Here is a 20,637-nt window from a genome sequence, read left to right on the forward strand (position 1 = left end):
TGACAGGACTTTGACATTTGTAAATGGCTTTACACTCCCAGAGGGCAGTGTTACAGAATCACAGAAATTTTAGGGTTGGAAGGGACCTCTGGAGATTATCCAGTCCAACCCCCTGTCAAGGCAGAGTCACCTGGAACGGGTGACACAGGAATGTGTCCAGGTGGGTTTGGAATGTATGCAGAGAGGGAGACTCCAGGGCCTCCCTGGGCAGCTGTTCCAGTGCTCTGCCACCCTCAGCATAAAGAAATTCTTCCTCATGTTGAGGTGAAGTTTCTTGTGTTTTAGTTTGTGGCCTTTAGTCCTTGTCCTGTCATTGGGCACTGCTAAAAGAAGTCTGGCACCACTCTGTGACCCTTGCCTCAGAAATATTTATATGGATTGATGAGATCCCTCTTATTCTCTTTTCCAGACAAAACAAGCCCAACTTCTACAGTATCTCCTCATAAGGGGGATGCTCCAGACCCTTCATCATCTTTGTGGCCTCTGCTGGACCTTCTCCACTAGCTCCTTGTTTAAATTGCACTGAGGAGCCTGGGTTAGATTTTAGGATGAAATTCTTCCCCTGTGAGAGTGGGGAGGCCCTGGCACAGGATGCCCAGGGAAGCTGTGGGTGCTCCTGGATCCCTGGAAGCATCCAAGGCCAGGCTGGATGGGGCTTGGACATCCTGGGTTAATGGAAGGTGTCCCTGCTCATGGTAGGGTGTTGGATAGAGATGGGTATTAGGGTCTCTTCCAAGCCAAACCACGCTGTGATTTCATGAAAATCCAGTAAGGAATGGCAGCAGTAAGCCATGGGCTGGCAAGGTGTGTCTGCTTCCAAGAAACTGCTCAGTCTGACTATATGTCTTACTATAAACTGCCAGTAAGAACATCAAGCTAATGTAAGACATATAATTAGATCTCTATAATAGTTTCCCGATTCCCAGGAGAGTTTAAATGATAAGTTTAAAAGATGTAATTCCATCAGAATAAGAAATATTGAAGTGACTGTGAATTGTGAGGCAGAATTTTAGCACTGTGTGTTCCATCCACAATCATTTCCCATGTCTGCATGTTATGCAGATAATGAAATCAAATCTCCCAAATAAAGAGCTAAGTGACCTGGGGAGAAAATGAAAAATCAGTCTCAGATGGGTGAATACTGAAGACTTGCAAGGGAGCCTGACTACCAGTTGGGAAAAAAAAAATCTATCTATTTAACTATATTTGTATTTTCCATCACCAGAACGCCTCTTGTAGGTTATTGTTGCCATGATATTTTCTGAAAAAGCCTTTCCTTAGGATTTTTTCCTCCTGAGAAGCTGAGAGGCCTCAGGAACAAAATGTAAACAATGGTTATCTGCTGCTGTGGAATGCAACAGGTGCATCTGTGATTGGTCTCATGTGGTTGTTTCTGATTAATGGCCAATCACAGTCCGAGACAGAAGTTTTTGCTATCATTCCTTTTCTATTCTTAGCTAGCCTTCTGATGAAATCCTTTCTTCTATTCTTTTAGTACAGTTTTAATATAATATATATCATAAAATAATAAATCAAGCCTTCTGAAACTGAGTCAGATCCTCTTCTTTTTCCTCATCCTAAGACCCCTGTGAATACCGTCACAGGTTATCTAGTTTTATCGGTTAACTTTAAACATCCAAAGTCTGAAAAGCAAGCTTTAAAATGGATTCATTAAGACAAAAGGCATGATGATATTCAAAGTTGGTTGAAAGACTGAAATAGTGGGACACTGTAACCTCCACTGCAGCTCATTTCTTCTAAATCTCCAGGCCTGTCTCCCCAGCCATCAAGCCAAGCCTTCAGTGACACCCTCACATTCTGGAATTCAGCAGGGAGTGCACAGGCAGGTCTGGGCAGCCATACACAGGTACTCTGCTGATTATATTCATGTGATGAAGCAGAACATTGATCATGATTCTGAAGGATCATGATTTACGGTCAGAATGCACTTTGTTGAAAGCAGACTCCATCTTCCTCTATGTTTGTGCAAAAGCCAGCACAATTATGATTTAATCTTGATTAGTTTACTAGCAACTGCCACAATTTAATAAACATTATACCTACGTGATTAACTTCCATAAATATCAGAAACTGTACTAAAAGCCTCATCTCCAAGCAGGAAAATACAATATCTGTGCATGACTTCCCACATCCAGAATTCCAACCTCTCTGAGGCTGAACATTGCACGAGGGTGAATACACATGAGAAGCACACAGCTTATTAAGACAGGTGCCATTTTTACATCACGTTTCAGAGTAAATTTGGCTTTAGGGATGAGTAATTCAGGCAACTGCTGAGAGCCTCACACAGAACTCACTCATGTGTTAGCCTGCTACTTCCTTGAAGCAGTGAGAACAGAGGTGGGAGGCAACACATGGTCCCAGCTCCACTGCAGAGATGAGGATCCCACAAATTTGGAGGTCAGAACAGCAAAGATCTCTCTTCTGTCATTAGCTGAGCAGCAGATGTGATGCCAGGCTTTATATAGGAGACTCAGTGACTCATATTGTCCGTAGGTCCACTGCAATGGGTTTGTTATTTGGCAAAAGAAGCTCTGAGAAGATGATCTTCAAACACGTCTGCTAAAGGTTAGGAAGGAGGAGCTGAAATCAGCTGAGCTTTAGCAGTGCAGAGCACTGATTTCAAAATGCCTACAGGGGCCACTCTCTCCAAAATTATCATGCTGCAAATAGGTGAAGATACATTTAAATCTTTACTTGGTTTGGCAGTTTTCTGGATTTGGGATAATTTTCAATGAGGCCAGGTAGAATTTTTTATTATTACTATTATTATTGTTATTAAATTTGTACAAAAAATGCAGAACTGGGGTCATCTCCAAGGGAGAAAAAAAGAGCTAAAAAGAGGCAATCTGTCCTGCTTTAACTTGAATGTAAAGAGAAACCTGACTCTTTTGGTTGCCAATCTCATTTCACTTTTCCATCTCAAGCTTTCCGAAGTAACCTTTCTATCTTATCACAAAACACAATGATAAATGTAATAGAAGAAAGCCAAAATGTATGGTTTAAACTAGGTTTTGCTGTTATTCATAAAATCATAGGATAGTTCAGGGCTAGAAGGGGCATTTAAAGGTCACCTGGTTTATTTCCCTGTGCCATGGGCAGGGCCATCCTCAATAAGATCAGGTTGCTCAGACCCAATCTGGCTTTGAGTGTTTACAGGAATGGGACATCCACCTCTCTGGAAAAATTGTTATTATGACTTTCTGTATCTTCACAGGATCTTTATTTACTACAGTACCTTGGAAGTTCTCTTTGAATATATTTTACTCTTACAATTTTTCATATTCTGCTCATCTTTCCTGTTACTCCAGTGAGAGTATTCAAATAAAACACAAATAAGCACATATGCCAGTGTTTTTATGACTGGGTTTTTGAGCTGCCAAGGCAGGGAAGGTCTGGACAATCTGCCTCCCCTCCCACATGGAAAGACCATTTGGGCTTGCACTTGGAATGCATTTCCTTCTCCCTTTTTTTTGTCACAGGAAATGTTGCTACTTTGCTTAATGTCATGTGCAATGTAGGGCCATATCTATATGAGGACATCAATTCTTTACACCTCCTCATGTGGAGAAGCCAGCGTGAAGTTGGAAAGCAATGATTTCCTTGGAAAATCAAGAAATATTATCAAAAGCAGGGCTCACCTGTCTCCGAAGGTCTCGTGTTTTCTTGGTCATCTTGTCAATGGCAATGTTGAGTGGGTCTCCCTTCTCCTTCCTTCCAGTCTGTAAAAAACACAAAATTTTAGAGTCAGAGAAAAATCCTCTAGGCAATATAAACTTAAAAAAAATGATAAGGATTCATCAAAGGAAATTATTGCAGCTTTTTTGTTTGCTACCATCAAGTTGTTATTTGCAAAGTAATGTTTAAACGTGTTTATGTGCAGGAGGCACAGAAGATTATTTTAGAACAATCCTAAAGTGATAAGAACAAAGATTAAGGTGACTCACCGGAGAGTTCAGAACTTTTCCACCAATAAATTATGTGCATATATTATAGCTAATACTCAAAAAAATCTGGCAAGACCTTTCACTATAAAATGAATATTAAGAGTTTCTAATCTCCATCCTGCCAAGCACTGGGAATGTTAAACATGATAATAAGCAGCAACACAGCTTGAGGACAGAAGGAAAATGGTCCCTACGCCTGTAACAGGAATCATATTGGCAGACATTAGGTTCAGTATAAAGAAGAATTCCACTTAAAACACTTTCCTGCAGGAAGTCTCAAAGCAAAACTCCTCACGAAGATTAAAAAGGGGGAAAAAAGCCTTTTGTGTCTCATAACCAATGGGGGGAAAATATGGTTTTCAGGTTCAATGGCACAAAAAGCATTAAGTGACTTTGTTAGCTGTATTACCTTTCTCTTAAGAGAAAACTACTTCTCTAAAGATTTGTCACATCTTTTGCACATTGAACTCTGTTTGAAAGCTTTTCATCAAGAATCAAAATGATCTTCCATTCTTCCTGGCAATACTCATTCCTTCCCAAGGCTGTTTTCAAATGCTTCTATTTAGAATTGTTCCTTGCATATGATTAAGAGCGATTTTCTCTCTCCAGCTGAGCCTAATAGCACACGTTTCTCGGAGCTATTGAGAAGTCACTTTTGGGGTGGGGTGGGGATTAAAGACACCCTTTCAATGATACCCTCTCACATGTACAGCACAGTTATCAGCCCTGCATTGGCAAGAGGCCTCTGTTCCAGTCTTTGCTTTAGGCATTCATTCCAGAGAACGCCTGCTTTCTGTTACTGCCTGTAATTCTAATTATGACATGAGGCCAAAGCTTTTATGATCATTTAAAAATCTGAAAAACCCATCCCCTTTCTTTTATTTAGAAATTCAAACATAACAATATCAAGTGCCACCAGAATTTAATACAAAACATAAATTTACCTCTTAGCTTTCTAAAAAGGATCCATTACAAATTCTGGAGTTAATCACACAAATTGACACCAGAAAACAGGGAGAGAAAGCATTTGCTATCACACAAGAGGAGGCATCTGTGTCACCCGCTGATATTTTTATCTCACTTTTCTTGCGTTCATCCTTTGACTGAGTTCTTCTGGTCCCCAGCTGAAGAACCACATTTCTTTAGCCTGAGCAATGTCAGCACAGGCTTCTGGTTTTACATGTCCCAAATTCAGTCCCTGGTATTTTGTTCAAGAAAGCAGGTGCCATAGGTGCACACAATCGAGCCTGTTTCTCAAGCTGAAGTTTCACAATAAAGCTGAGGCAGAAAAGTTTGGTTCAGGAAGCCTCTCCTGATGTCGGAATGGTACAGCAGGGACTGCCAGATGAGCCAGTTTCAGTCAGGTTCTAGTTTGTTAGACTACAGAGATATAGTCTAAGAAAACTTAGAAAAAAAAAGAAAATTACTCCAGCTGTGTGCTGTGCAGTTTCTGAACCAAGTTTCCTTGGTTACACTCATGTTCTGGGATGTTTTTTTTTTCCCCAGTCCAATAATTCAATTTAACTAATATTCTTTAAGTTCTTCTCTTCTTTCTCATTGTTGTTTAAGCTTTAATGGACTGGCTTAGAAAGATCCATAACCACAGAAGACATGTTGAGACTTTTTTTTTTTAGGGCAAAGAGAACCTTTGTTTGGCACTTTTTCTTTCCTTATTTTAAATAAAATCAGGGAATAATTTGCTAAACAGGCCAAAATTCCTGTGAGATTAGCACAATGTGAATAATCAAAGAGCAAACACCAAGACACTTAAGACTACACAGGGATGGTATTTTAAAACAAGTGGTTCACAATTCCTCTTCACTGACCTCATGCAGGTCAGATATATTTTGTATTCACCACCAGCATGGTGAGGGCAAGCTATTAATGCCTGGCACCCACTTAGGGGTCAGAAAATTGTCCTTGAGCAGGAACTTGGGAATCCTTCTAGGGTAGCCAGCTATGGGATATAATGACACTAAATAAATTAAGCATTTGATAAACTGAACCATTTAGAGGAAAAGGTTCCTGAGCATAGGGGAAAAAAATTTGAGACGGACCTCAAAGTTTTTAATTTCATTCCTATCTGGGTGTTTTGTATGTCTCATAGGTGGGAACTCTCACTGAGAGCAGGCCCATGACAGCCTAAATCCAGCATCCCTCCTAAGCCTCCCTTCAAATCTATCTGGTAACTTTTCAACTCCAGTTTTAAATATAGAGTGTTTATATAAACAGTGGCCCTTAAGGTACATCCTATTGCGAAACACAAAACAACTGGGAACCCTTCTGTGACCCTTAGGCCACACAACACAAACTGTCCATATCCATCTGGCCAGAACCTTGTCCCTCCAAAGCAGAGCAAAGCTTGTTCCACATTGCTGTGTGCAATTGCCTGTGACAGTTGTCACAAGGGTTCTTGGGTGAAGGAAGAGACGAGATATTTGACTCCATTATCAGAAGGCTTGATTTATTATTTTATTATATATACATCTATTATAACTATACTAAAAATAAAAAGCAGGAGAGCTTTTCAGAAGCTTGCTAAGCTAAGAATAGAAAAATAAAGAATGATAACAAGGCTGCTTTCTCCAACTCTATCTGAGAGAGTTCCCTCCCCAGATTGGCCATCAACCATAAACATCCAAGCTGGGCCAATCCAGACGGACCTGTTGCATTCCACAGCAGCAGATAACCTACTGTTTACATCTTGTTGCTGAACTTATCAGCTTCAGCAGGGAAAATCCTGAGAGAGGATTTTTCATAAAAGAAATGTCTGTGACAATTGCCCAAATTGTGCCTCAGTGCTGCCTGAGATGCGAAATGGGATGTGCTGGAAAACTAAACCAAACCAAAAGATCCAGCTGAGCTCGCTCAGTGGCAGTATTTTATTAACTCACACAAATATGGCTGAAGTCTCCCATTCTGCATCATTTTTACTTATGCAGGAATTTTAACTGACCTTCACCTGTTACTTATAAAATGGCCTTTTGGTCCGTATACAAACCCCCTTCTTCAGCATATGATTTCAAAGAAATTTGTTTAGTAAATCACATTATAGAAAAATAACTAGCATGGCATGTGATACTACATAGCTTCAGGCAGGTCTGTCAAACACCATCTGCTCTGTGCTGAAAATATAAGTTTATTAAAGTTTATTTATTTAAGTCCTTAAATACTCTTATTTTATTGTTGCTCTGTGATAAATTTTTGGCCTTCATTCCTAGAAGGGATAGAAAGGAATTTATGGGTTTCCTGAAAAAATGAAAAAGCTTGGTATTGAGCCATTTGCCATTTCTCTGTTAATCTTTCTCTGCAAAGGGAAGAAAGATACTTTGGGATGAAAAGGAAGTAAAAATTGCTGCTGGCATTGGGTTAAAAGGAGAAGGAGGAGAAATGCACAGAATCCCTTGAATGCCAAAATGTCTGTATTCAAGTTCCTATGGACAGAATTACATCTATTCATGGTGTAATGAGGAGAACTTAGCAACAGGAGAATATATTAACCAAGTCCCTGATTTCTTGTGACCATTAACAGCATTTGCATACTCGAGATATTTTCAAACAATTTTCTCAGTCTGAGTTGCTTCCATTCTAATTTCCTTAGAGCTTTTCCCGGCCCATCTGATTTATTTTCAGTTCAGGATGAGCCAATTCCCACAGGCTCTGACCAGGGGCTGTGCTGGCTGCAGACTCCCCCAGATCCAGGAGAGGATCTTCCACTGCATTTCTGCCCTGAGGCTGCAGGTCCCTCCCAGGTCACTCAATGTCAGATACAGCTCCCTGAATATAATAGTCAAGTGTTTTTAAGCCTGATTTGCCACCTCACATGAGAAGCTGTGTAGTTTCTCGACACCTCCATGTCTGGTAAGTGGAAGAAACCAAGGTACTGACTGTTCTGTTACTCCAGAAAACACCTACAGTCTCGACCAGTGCCAACAGTATTACCTGAACAATAAAGACAGAACACAGAAATTTATATCAAACAAAGTCTGAAAAGCCTTACAGGTAAAACTGCGTGGTATCAAGACTAGAATTTATTTATACAGGGAACTTCAGCTGTATTTGGTTAGGAAATGAAATAAAATACGAACAAAATGCACTCAAGGATGGTGAGACATTTCAGTATCTGCTGAATGCTAGAAAGATCTCTGCTAAGGTTTGTTTTCCTTTTTACAAAGACCTTTCCCTCTCCTTCCATTTTTCCTTTTTACACTTTAAACTGTTAAGAGTAAAATATTAAACTCCTAAAATACGTATCACAACTATTAAGAACATTTACATCCCACAACTTGCTCATTACAGAACTCTTTTGATCAGCACGAGGTACTTAACAGGACATTTTTCTAACCCCAGAGAATTCACAGAACCAAGACAAGGACAGTCAGGCCAATCAGCCCAGAGACTTGGTGCATTTTAGATGAGATATGCTCAACTTTGGAAGAAGATGCTCCAGACTGGAACTGTGTTGTTGGTTTTTAATGATTCCAGATATACCACTAATGAGGAAATCACAGAGCTCAAATTTCAGTGGATGAAACAAATGAAATTACTACGACCAAAATTATGATAAGGACAGATGTTATTGTAATGAATATCTTCGCATTGAAAAGTTAGGATCACCTAGAGATGTTGGAGAAGCAAAGCCAATACTTTGAGCATGTTATTATAAAAAATGCCAGATGAACAAGGCTGGAGTACAGACTATAAAACTATATAGAAGTGAATGGAATGCCAAGAAATACACAAAAAGTGGGGCAACTGCAGGCTACAAAATAATGTCACAGACAAAACACCGATGAGTATCACAACTAAAGGAGTGATTACTAGAGTACACTATTTTCCTTTAAAGCTTGCAATTTAGGAGTTCAGGGTTTCAATTAAACAGCAACAATATTAATAACAACATTCTATGTAAGATGTTTTGGAACCACCATTTCCAGATGTTCCTCTTTTTTTCTCTGCTGCTTCAGATGTGAGACAAAATATCTGGGAGAGTCAATCTCCTCTAACATCAACTGTTGCATGTCCAAGACACCCTCACTACTGTTTCAAGTAATTTAGCCTCCAGGAGACAGCTGGAAAGATTATCTATTGATCCAAAAGCTACCAAACACTGATCTATTTTTATATTTTCATCATCCCCTAGGTAGAGGGCTCCATTATTTACAGGTTATTCAGAACTTCAATATCACAATGTTTTATTAAGGTGTAAATTGCTGCTCAAAAATATAGCTGTCCTAGTATTTTATTTTAAATGTTGAACATCACTCCTTTAAAACTATGGCAATGTTCAATAGCCCTTTTAAAAGTGATGAAGAGAACCTTAGTACTAAAAGGAAAAACATTTTGACCAACAGGCTGCTGCATCAGTGCTTTTAAGCAGAAATCTAGGTTTAAACATACCAATACATAGCCCTCTTCTGATAGAAGACAATTTAGTTTGGGTCAGGGAAAGGCTAAACAATATATTCCAGGAGAAGTAGAGACTAAATTTCACTGGAAGTTGAAAATTCTAGCAATTTTCTAAGGAGATGGGTCAGGAAAACAAGTTTTACAAAATCTGCATGGTTCCTCTAGAGATGAGCTGAAGGAGACTTCTTAAAATAGTAAGTTTAAGAAAGATTGAGTGTTAAGAAGTCTCTTGAGAATGTGGTATGAACATGAATTACTGTTGTACCCAGTTCAGTGCTTTTATAGTATTTTTACTCATATAAATTATTTTGGTTTTAGAATTTATTCTAAGGAACTGCATTGGAGATTCTGCAGTCACCCATTTTCCAGCTTCAATTTTGCTATAGAAATTCCTCCTGTGAAACTAAAATTTGTGCATTTCCAGGTCCCCTTAATAATTCATTTATTTCATCAGGAGAAAGAAAAAAAAAGATAATTTTGTACAGAAAAGGTTGCATAGTAATGTCTTTAGAGCTTTGTTTATGTGGTTGCAAAGGAGAAAGGCTGAGTTACCACAGAGAAAGGAAAAGACAGAAATCATGGAATGACAGCACGGTTTGGGTGGGAAGGGACATTAAAGCCCATCTCATCCCACCCCTTGCCATGGGTGGGGACACCTCCCACTAGCCCAGGTTGCTCCAAGCCCCATCCTGTTGTCATCTTAATGCAGGGGTTTCATGCTGTTGTCTCCTATCACAAAAGTTCCACACCTTCTTGGTGTTTTCTCATGGGCAGCTCCTCAGAGCACTGACTCTTTCTTCTTCACAAAGCAGCCAACTGACTCCAGGTCCCTTCTCACCCAGCCACCCCACTCTTTTATAGCACTCTTCTTCTCATTGCTTACAGCTGTGGCCTGTTAAAGTCAGGCCTGTTCCTAATCTTTGATAGTTGGCCCAGCTGCAACTCCTTAGGGGTAAGATTACTTTCTACACTATTTTCTTATATTCTATCCCCCTACACCATCCAACCTGGCCTTGGGCACTTCCAGGGATCCAGGGGCAGCCACAGCTTCTGCACAATTTCATCCCAATATCTGATCTAAACCTGCTCTCTGCCAGTGTGAGGCCATTCCCTCTTGTCCTATCTCTCCATCACTGGTAAATATTCTCTCTCCCTGTTTCCAGCAGGTTCCATCAGGCACTGAAGGCCACAGTGAGGTCACCCCAAAGCTTTCTCTTCTCCAGGGTGAACCATCCCAAATCTCTTGGCCTTTCCTCCCAGCAGAGCTGCTGCATCCTTCTGATCATCCTGGTGCCTCCTCTGGACTTGCTCTGGGGCAGCTCTGCAGGTGGGGTCTCACCTGAGCAGGGCAGAGGGGCAGAATCCCCCCTTTCCTCCTGCCCACCCTGCTGTGGATGCAGAGAAATCTCATCCTGCTCACTGAATTACAGCCCCTTCCTTCCACAGAATGCTCAGTTCTAAAATGCCACTCACTAAATAATCTGCTCATAAATGTATGATACACACTATAAGTTCTCTTTAAATAAAACAATTGCTCTCAGCAGTGTTTAATTACCTTGTGACCAGTGAATCTATCTGGTTCCAGGGGAGTGTGAATAATTACAACTATGGAGAAAGCTGGGGAAGCCACATCCTTGCAATCTCAGATAGTAAATAAAGTCAATAAAATTAAAATTAACCATGAGCTGGACACAGTATCAGTACTTGAGGTGTGCAAATCTTATCCTTGGCCTGCATCCAAGCAAGTTTTATCTAGGTCTGTACATAATTAAAACTAAGTATGTAATAAAATAAAGAAATAATAAAAACTGTACCCATTAATGGTTGAAGAAGATTCTCTTGTTATATTTTATGTGTGTTTTTTCATGCAGGCCATATCACAACAATATCTGAATGCCTTCAAGTGGTGAATTAGTAAATTAAATGGTTTGTTTAATATCAGCCACGTGCAATTTCTTCTTTTAACCTCCCCAAAGTGGGAAAACTGTTATGTAGGGGAGTATTTTACTTTGGCTTGTGTCATTATTTTTCTTGTTTTGCATAATTCACTTTTGTAGCTACTTCTTGTCTTGTGGCAATAACCAAAGATTTCCAGAAACATCATCAGTGGCAGTAGTTGGATTTGAAACTCCACTTAGGATTAGGGCTTGATCATCCTGGTTCCCAGGTGGCAGCTGCTATTACTGACTGATATTTACCCATAAACATGTACTGGCATCTAAGCTTCCAAAAAAAAAAAAAAAGCACCACCAAAAAAACCCAAAAAACAAACAAACAAAAAAACCCCAAAGAACTGGCTGAAGAATTTACATTTAAAATTATTAGAGGCTGCATAAAATGGAGAACTCTTTCACTCTTGAGAATGAAGGCAGCAACGTTTTGGGTTTGGTGATTTTTTTTTTTCAGTTGTAGAGGATACACTGAATAGTTCTGTATTTCTATGTATTTTTGAACAAGGGTTTCCAACATCACTGTGGTGAGGACATATTCTTGCTTTTCTAGCTACTGGCCAGGACGGGATTTTACAGCATTCTGAGGCACTGAAAATTCAGAAAAGACATCTGGTGGGACCTTCCCGAATGACAAACCTTGTGTAACTTCCAAATCTCATTGATTTTTATCTCATAAAATACATGCATTGTTTGGAGGTTTTTTGACAGGGAGTGAAAGCCATGCAGCAATAAGAAATTCTTCCCCCTGGCAAGAATATCCTGCCATCATTAAAGAGGTGTGCCATGTAATTAAATTCAGATTATAATGCAGCACTCTCTGTCATTCCAGAAAGCAGTGGTAGTGCTCAGGGTAGGACCATCCCATTTAATTTTACCATTCTGAAATACTGAATCAAATCTAGTTATTTTAGCTCCTTCTATATTCAAGATATAGTGACAGGCATTTTTAGAGCGCCCATCTGTCTTGCATATTTATTTTAATACAGAGTACTTATCATCACAGGGGATTGCTTCTCTCCATTGACAGTGGAGGGGAGCTTGAAGCACTTGATGATTAATTCTTAGAAGAATACTGAGTTATTTGATATAAACTGCCTATTTAATAGCTGCAATGAGTGTCCAGCCCTCCTAAAGATCAGGCTGGAGATTTTATCTTGGATAAATGTGTGATTTGCAGGATTTTCTTCCAGAGAAATAAAAAAACATAGCATTATAAAGGTGTGCTTTTAAAAATTCTGCACATTCTTGTCCTTCCTTTTAAAAAAAATCACCCTCTTCCCAATGTCTGAAAGAAAAACACTTCATAATTTAGTTTCAACATTGAATCTTAACACTTTCAGGTCCTTTCCAAGCTGGCAGCCTGTCACAAGTGGGACAATATTGATCCTCAGGGATCAATATTGGGCTCAATAGTCTTTAATATTTTCAAACAGGTGGAAGAGAAGTGGGTAGGCTGAAAAGGTCCAGAAAGGGGCCAGGAGGATGATCAGGGAATGCCATGAGAGGAAAGGCTGAGGGAACTGGGAGACAGAAACGCCACAACTTAATGAAGAAAACTGAAAACCCCTCCAGTTATATCTGTGTTTCTCTAATCAGGTAACAGCCAGATGGCAACATCACCCTAACCTGGAGCTGAAGTTTGCTGGTAATGGGGGAAACAAGGGAATGCAGCTGCAGGAGCCAAGACTGATACCCTGAGAGAGGATTTCTGATATGTCCTGTGTCACTGTCATATTTTCTGAAAAAAATCATTCACCAGGATTTCTTCTCCTGGGAAGATGAGAAACCTCAGCTTCTCCATGTTTTGCTGCTCCGGAATGTGGTCTGGAGATTGTTTATCCAAACATGTGAATTGTTTTTACTCAATGACCAATCACCATCAGCTGTGTCAGACTCTGAGGGGTCAGTCACGAGTTTTTATTATTAATTCTTGTTAAATCTTCTGATGTATCCTTTCTCTTTCTTTAGTACAGTTTTAGTATAGCATTAATATAATGTAATATAATGTAATATAATAATATAATATAATATAATATAATGTAATATAATATAATATAATATAATATAATATAATATAATATAATATCAGCCTTCTGAGAACACAGAGTCAGATTCTTATCTCCCCCTCACCTGGGGACCCTCACAAACACCACAGTCCTGGAGAAACCTCTGGCAGTGTGTGTGTAATGTGATTTCTGTCCCTGGGAATGCAGGAGTGTTGGCATGCATATCTACTTCTCATCCTCCTTTCTGTCCCACTGTCCTTGGGAGCTGATGTCTGTGAAGCTTCCCCTCACTCCTTCCCGTTTCAGGGGTGATTTTATAGCAATATGTGCTAGAATTTTAAGAGGGCAGAATATTTCTTGCACTTAAAGAACATCTTTTCCTTTGCAATGCCTACTCAAAGAGGAAAACATCAGGGTTTTCATAGAAGAAACTGCACATTTCTATTCAGAAGATGCTGGTACAGAAAATTGATGCTGTTACGCTTAAATGCTTACAAAAAATAGAATTCTTGAAGAAAGAAATGTGAATGATGTAAACTGTTATAAAAACATCAGCCTCACTGAAGCCACACTAATTTACACCAGCTGAGAATCTCCCCACTCATCATTTAAGCAAAATCTTGCAGATGTTTCTATTTAGAAGGTCAGAAATGTTTACTCCAGAATTCAAAATTATTCTAATTTCTTCACAGACTTCTACTTGCAAAGGGTCCACTACAAAATCCTCATTTAACCACCAACTGCTTTGCAGCTGTAAATTGCAATCTGCTTTTAAATTGCTCCTGGATGCCTTCTCTTAATCTAAAATAACGAGAAAAAGGAGATAGTACACAATTTTTTCTTTCCATTCAGATATCAAAGCCCTTAGTGAAGGACTATGCAAATAAAAAATGTCAGAATTTACCTACTTAAATACAGGCTTTTGAGAAAAGTCTGTTCTATTATTTTAAGCATAATAACGTTCCTGAGTCATATATAGTTATTAACAAAACCTTGTGTCATGCATCCTATTAAAATTCTGCCAGTGAAAAAGTTGATGCACTACAGGCAACTAAAAAAGAGGAGGGGTAGAGAAGTAGAGAATGTCTAACAACATGTGACGAACAATAATTCATGCATCTAAACTGAAATATATTGACTAAATCTTTGGTATGTCACAGATTAGTGGAAATACTTGTCAGAGCTCTTAGTGGAGGTGATCTCCACGTCTGGTATTTCTGTCAGTTTTATGTTTTATTCTCTTTTAAACAGCACCTGCAGCTCTTCTCTCCCTGGCTGGTTTTAGACTAAAGGGTGTATTAGGAGTCACAGGAATTAAATGAAGGATTTCCTGAGATGTCTCAGCATTCCTTGAAATCATCCTTTCAGTATTTTCCAGCTCTCTCTTGGAGGAATAGGAGAACCACATAACACAGTTTGATTATTAAGCAAAGGCTTTTTTGTTTGTTTAGGTATTTAAGAAAAAGGCTCCATTTGGTAACAACATTTGTCTGCAATGTTGCCTTCCACAACAAGGACCTTTATGTATTTTTTTTTAAGCAAAGAAGCTTTTTAACCAAATCAGCTTTTTAACCTCTGACAAATGAAGTGACCACTGGAAGTTCATCAAAGCATTCACATTCACAGGTATAAAAAGAATTTTTCTCATGAAAATATTGAAGCTCCAACTCTGCTTTTCTATTTAGGTGCAGAATTACTGTTCAGGGCACAAAGAGAAGTATTACACAGAATTCAACCCCCCAAATGTCGCCTGTCTGTGCCCTGGAAGCACAGAAGTCTTTTGGCTGCACTTCCAGTGCTTTGATTAACAAATATCACTGAAAAATAGGATTTCAACCGGTTGGCTGCATCTGTCACTATGCAATAGACCTCTGGATGAGATGTGTATTGACTATTACATCTGCATTTCTTTCTTTTTAATTGCATTGTGCTTATATTCCTTGGGTGATCCATGAGGAAACAAGTGCTGTTTATGTCCAATCAAAAATGTGATCATCAAGGCAGGCAGCTGAAAGTCAATGTCAACTCAATATTTCTACTTATAACAGAGGACTAAATGTATTATCCAATGAATTCTTCCATTTTTTCCCCCTTATCTTGCCAGTTTCCTCCAGACCACCCAGGGAGGAGTTTTTCTCCGCATTCTCTTTAATAACCCAACTTCCTCTAAACATTTCATTACAGTACATAGTGAGACAATATTTGGCATAATTTTGGGTGGTGTTTCTTGCATCCAGTGAAACCACTGCTGCTTTCCAGTGCTGGACCCCATTTGGCAGCTGCTGTGCAGCCTCCACAATTACCTGGGGACGTCTCAGACATTCTGAGGGCAGTGATACGTGCTTGGCAAGAAGGGTTTTCACTCTGACGCTCTCCTGTGAAAACCTCACCTTCAAGCAAACAATGAGTGTGAGCTTTAATTGCACATGTACCATAACTTCAGCTCCTGTTTGGAATGAATGGAGACAGAGCAAAGAAAAGAAGTCAATCCTCATTACGGTAATTAAGCTTTCACTTTGAGTACAGCCTTCTTTGTGTCCACATGCTCCTTTGTAGGACATCACAACTGTGAGGCAACAGGGATGAAATAAAAGAAAATAAAATTAGGGGGAGAAAAAAAAGGAGTTTTTAAACTCCAACCCAACTTCCAAAAGAGTTCAAGAGCAAAGGACCAGCTCTATTATCACAGAGCAAAGCCATGGTCTATTCCTGCCACTGCCTCAGATCAATGTGTTAAGTGATATCCATTCAAATGACTTGTCAGTTTAATCAGAGGAAGTGAAACACAATTGCAGGGCATTAGTGGAAAAGCCAGAACAAAATAACAGAATGTCCATGTGGGATATCTGCAGCAAAAGCCTGTTGAAAATAACTCTGTGACATTTTCATCAACAGTCTTTTTTGCAGAAAAAGAAACCTTTTGGAAATGCTATTACAAACTAATTAGGCATAAAATAATGCTTTACTTCTACAGACTGATTAGAGACCTTATTTCCTCTTGTAGATATCAGAAATATTTTTGGCTTTTGTTTTGTTATTAGAATAAAATTAAATACATAAAGACCTTTATTGAAATTATAACTGGTACATTTACAAAGCCTCTCTGTGCTCTCTCCCAAGTCAGCAGGAGTTTTGCCATTATTTTCACTGAATGATTGGAGCATTCATTTTTCATGGACACTCCTAATTTCCATTGAATAAAAGATTTTTTTTTGGAATTGTGAAGCAGATGACTTGGATTAAGTGGGTGAAATGGGAGCAGGGAAGGGTAGGCATGACTCCTTCTCCCGCTGAAGGCAGGGCTGCAAATTTGGTGGATTCCAAATGATAAAGAAATGCAAACCTGCCCTGAAATCCCTGCCTGGAGTCCCCAGGTGGGATATGCTGGGGTGGACACTGTGCCTGGAGTCCCTCTGACTCTTTCACCCCAATCTGCACCACAGCTCAGTTTCACTGGAATAAGTAAAAAAGTGCTCAGTTCAGAGGTGTAAAGGAAATAGGGATTTGTGAATCCCCATGATAGGAAAGCAGATTGAAGCCCTACATGATCCTCAACCATTAAAATTAAAATACGGGAGGTAGAATAACCTCTATGTGTGTTAGAATTTTTTTTTTCTTTTTTTTTCTAATTTTAAAACCCCTATCAATGCATGCCTTCAGGACAGAACTGAAAAAAAAAAGCTGGAAAAAGCCTTCTCCTTCCAGACCTAATTGGATTTTTAAGACCCAAAAGAGATGGGGCCTAGACTTTACTCAGCACAGTGAATCTCCTGGAATGAAGTGACTTCACTTTTTTCAAGAATCACAATGCATAGCCCAGGTCTAGGTGCCCCTATGGTAAAATCCCTTAAAATTATCATCTTGTAATTCTGAGCTCAGAGACTCTGAGGTCTTTAATTGGATTTGGCCCTTTATCTTCTATATTCATGAGATAGTAATTAATTTGACCATCCTTGCCTGGTCCACAGGGTAATTGAATGAATAGCTCTGTACAGCACGTAAATGCCTCCAAAAAGAGTTATTACTATGACTGTGCAGTGTGACAAGTTAACTCTGCCCCGTTGGTAATGATGGCATTGAAATTCCCAAGGAAAGTGCTGTTGGAGCCCATCTCACAGCTAATGGGAAAGGAAGAAAGTGAATATACAACATGCAAAACCACTGCACAGCTGATACTCTGCCCTTTAAAATAGTGACAATTAAAATGTTACCGTGTATTTCCAACTTTCCTTGCCACACCTTCATCTTCTGGCCCTACTAAAACCCTGAAAATACCTCAGAAGGGGTTAAGAGCAACTTAGTTCTTTTGGTAGATTGCCACAAAGACTTCTTGTAAGAAATGAAGTGGAAAAAATGTTAAGGAATGTTAAATGAAATCACAGCAGACTGAAACCTGTGGTTCCAGTGCAAGACCTGAAATAAATTTGAAACAGATGCTAATTGGCACCACCTTCACTCTGATGTTCATAAATGAAACGAACGAGACTTCATAGGTGCCAGAGGAAGACCAGCCATCCAAAGAACATTAAAACAGGCTTGGATTTGGTTTGTCAGCTCCAAAGTTATTTATATCCTTCTAAGTCATCTAGATCCTTCTGAAAATTCATCCAATGAGACACATGTGTACATTTTTAAAAGGAATGAAAGGCTGTGGAATTGAAATTCTTAAATTACCCTGGATGTGCCTTCCATTAGCAATCAGATTGGCTTTGGAGGTCAACTCCAGATGTGGGGCTGTACTGAGTTGTTCTCTGCAGGAGAGTTTTCCCTGAGGAATGGGTAATGGTTTGTATCAAGACAAACAGGGCTGTTTGCAAGTCTCAGTGCAAATCATGCACTGCCCCAGCCATCTGCAGCTGTTCAGAACCCCTTTTAATGACAAATGCTTATAAAACTAATTGCACGTGGTAAAAGTGCTGACTGACCACTGCATCTGGTTTGATCCTTTCCCTCCCAAAAGACCTGATGTTACAAATCAAACTTATTTAAATATATAAGGATATAAAGCATTTTAATTAGTGTTACTCCAATAATTCAGCTTAATTCAGCTTTTAATTCAGTCTTCTGTGATTTCAATATCAATCTCTGTATTAATACAATGCAGCATTCCACACTTCCTATTTATTGCTCTATTCTTATATGCCACAACCTATAATCCCACTGGCATTATCTTTGATATTATAATTGAATAAATCCCTACTATAAAAATAAATTATTTCACTCAAACAAGAAAAACTGAGGAACTTCTGCACATTCCACTTGGTCGTGATGTACACCAAGAGGAGAACAACTGAATCCACAGTCTATGGGAATTTCTAATTCCCACTCCTGGTATCTAATAGACCTCATTTTAGTAAAGTTTTCCTCAGTATGCAATTAGTGTTAAGGGTGAGTCAATTCCATGATGATCAAACACCTAAAGAAATTAAAAAACAAAAAAACAAAAACAAACTAAGGCTCAGCAGGAGAAGCTCTGCGGCTTTCCACACCACATGATGCTTTTCACTTCAAAACTACCAAGTACATTACTGAGAAAAAAGTTACTGTGAATAAAATGGGCTGCACTGTGGTAAGTAATTATTTCTAAAGTGTGAAATGGGTAGGAAGTATCTCATCTCAAAGTAGTGCCATGATGCATATTACCTCTCCAGTTTAAAGTGAACAGTCTTTTTTTTTTTCCTCCTTTTTTCTTTATCTTGCAGGAGCAATCACAGGAATGAAAACTTTATTTTTCTAATGATTTTGTGTGTGGGAGAGAAGTGTAGAGACTCAACCTGTGAAACTCTGCTGTGCTCCACTATTTGTATTGTGCTAGGGTTTCGAGGAGAATTTCTAGAGTTTCATGAGCTGTCAGGAAATCACAGAAACGTTAAGGTTGGAAAAGATCTCTAAAATTGAGTCCAACAGTTCACTGCCATGCTCACCACTACAAACTCAGTAAATTATGAATATATTTGGGTGATATTCCTCTTTTAAGGAATTCAGGATAATGTTGTGATCCATGTCAAAGACCAGCATTTCTGTGAGTGTTGAGGGATACGCCTCAGGGAAGATTTGATTTTGGAACAATGCAGGACACTGCTTGCACTAAGTTTGTCTTTCAATCCTGTCATGCCACACACTCATTTTGCCCCTCAGTCCTGAAACCAGGGGTAAAAGAAGGTCATTTAAATTGAAAAGTTCCCTCGCAGTATGGGGTAGGAAAATACCCTTCTTGCTCCTGAGAGAACAGAGGGGATTCTTGCCATTAATTAACACCTAGATGCATAACAACAGGCTGCAAGATAAAATAGCTGGAGTTTTTATTGTTTTTTTCATTTTTTAAAAAAACTATTATTAAAAGTTGCAAGGATTGAGGAAAAGAAAGGGGAAAACCATGTAAAAATCAAAGAGGAGCTTTCCTCAAGACAAAAGGTGACACAAATTGGTCATAATGACCTGGCTAAATACTGCTGTCTATTTAAAGAATAATTACACAGACATTAAAATATTTATGCAGCATTCATGTGAAATTCAGTCCCAGATCAAAATCAAGAGATAGCAGAGATTAAATAAGAGAATCCTAGTTCAGGTTTAATAGCTGACAAGCAGGATTATTTTTCCTTAATATTTTTCCTTAATAATCTGTTTCAACAACATGCAATACAATCTTTTATTTTCTTTTGTTCATTGCAAAAAAGATCAGAAAGGGTTATTTTCTGAGATTAAATATCACACGGATATCCAAATTATACTTTGCAGGGCTGTGACTTCTGAAGACTCAGAGCCACTCAGTGACTGCCTAAGATAAAGAGCAAAAGTGCATCCACGGAGTGTAAACTCATTCTGGCATCGGTCCTGGAACTATCTTTGAGGTTTGACCTTCAGAAGAACTTCACAGAACACAGATGGGTTGACTAGGGCTGGCCACAGGAAAGTGTTTAACAAGTCAGTGTTGCACAGCAGTTGGAAATGATGCAGAACAGGACTGTAAATAGATCAAGTGAGCTCTGCTGAGATGTCTGTGTGTTCATAGCTTGTTCTCTGGCATCAGACGGGGAACGGACAGAACACTTGAGTTTTAATAGAGTTTGGGAATTATATTTTATATTTTCGATTTTTAATACTTTATTATTTAATTTGTTCAATAATTAAATTTTATAATTCAAAAATTTAGTTAATGTTTGAAATAATTTTATAAATGTGTGTACTACCAAATACAGTATTTGTTAGGTGGGGTTAGCCTGTATTTAGAGGTAAAATGCCAAGTCAATTTCAGAAGCTTCCCTGTGATGTAGGAAAATGACACAAAGTAATCAGGAA

General features: G+C 38.9%; 1 protein-coding gene across 2 annotated transcripts in view; it reads right to left on the bottom strand.

Moving 5' to 3' along the window:
• Positions 1-20,637, bottom strand: part of CTNNA2 (catenin alpha 2) — a 477,001-nt gene that overhangs the window by 114,652 nt on the left and 341,712 nt on the right. For both annotated transcript variants that reach the window (XM_005427746.2, XM_014309794.2), the window contains exon 8: positions 3,663-3,743. In XM_005427746.2, coding sequence (XP_005427803.1) covers positions 3,663-3,743 — 81 coding nt within the window. The remainder of the gene's footprint in view (positions 1-3,662; positions 3,744-20,637) is intronic.

The sequence above is a fragment of the Geospiza fortis genome, unplaced genomic scaffold (genome assembly GCF_000277835.1).
Source record: "Geospiza fortis unplaced genomic scaffold, GeoFor_1.0 scaffold180, whole genome shotgun sequence".
NCBI lineage: Eukaryota > Metazoa > Chordata > Aves > Passeriformes > Thraupidae > Geospiza > Geospiza fortis.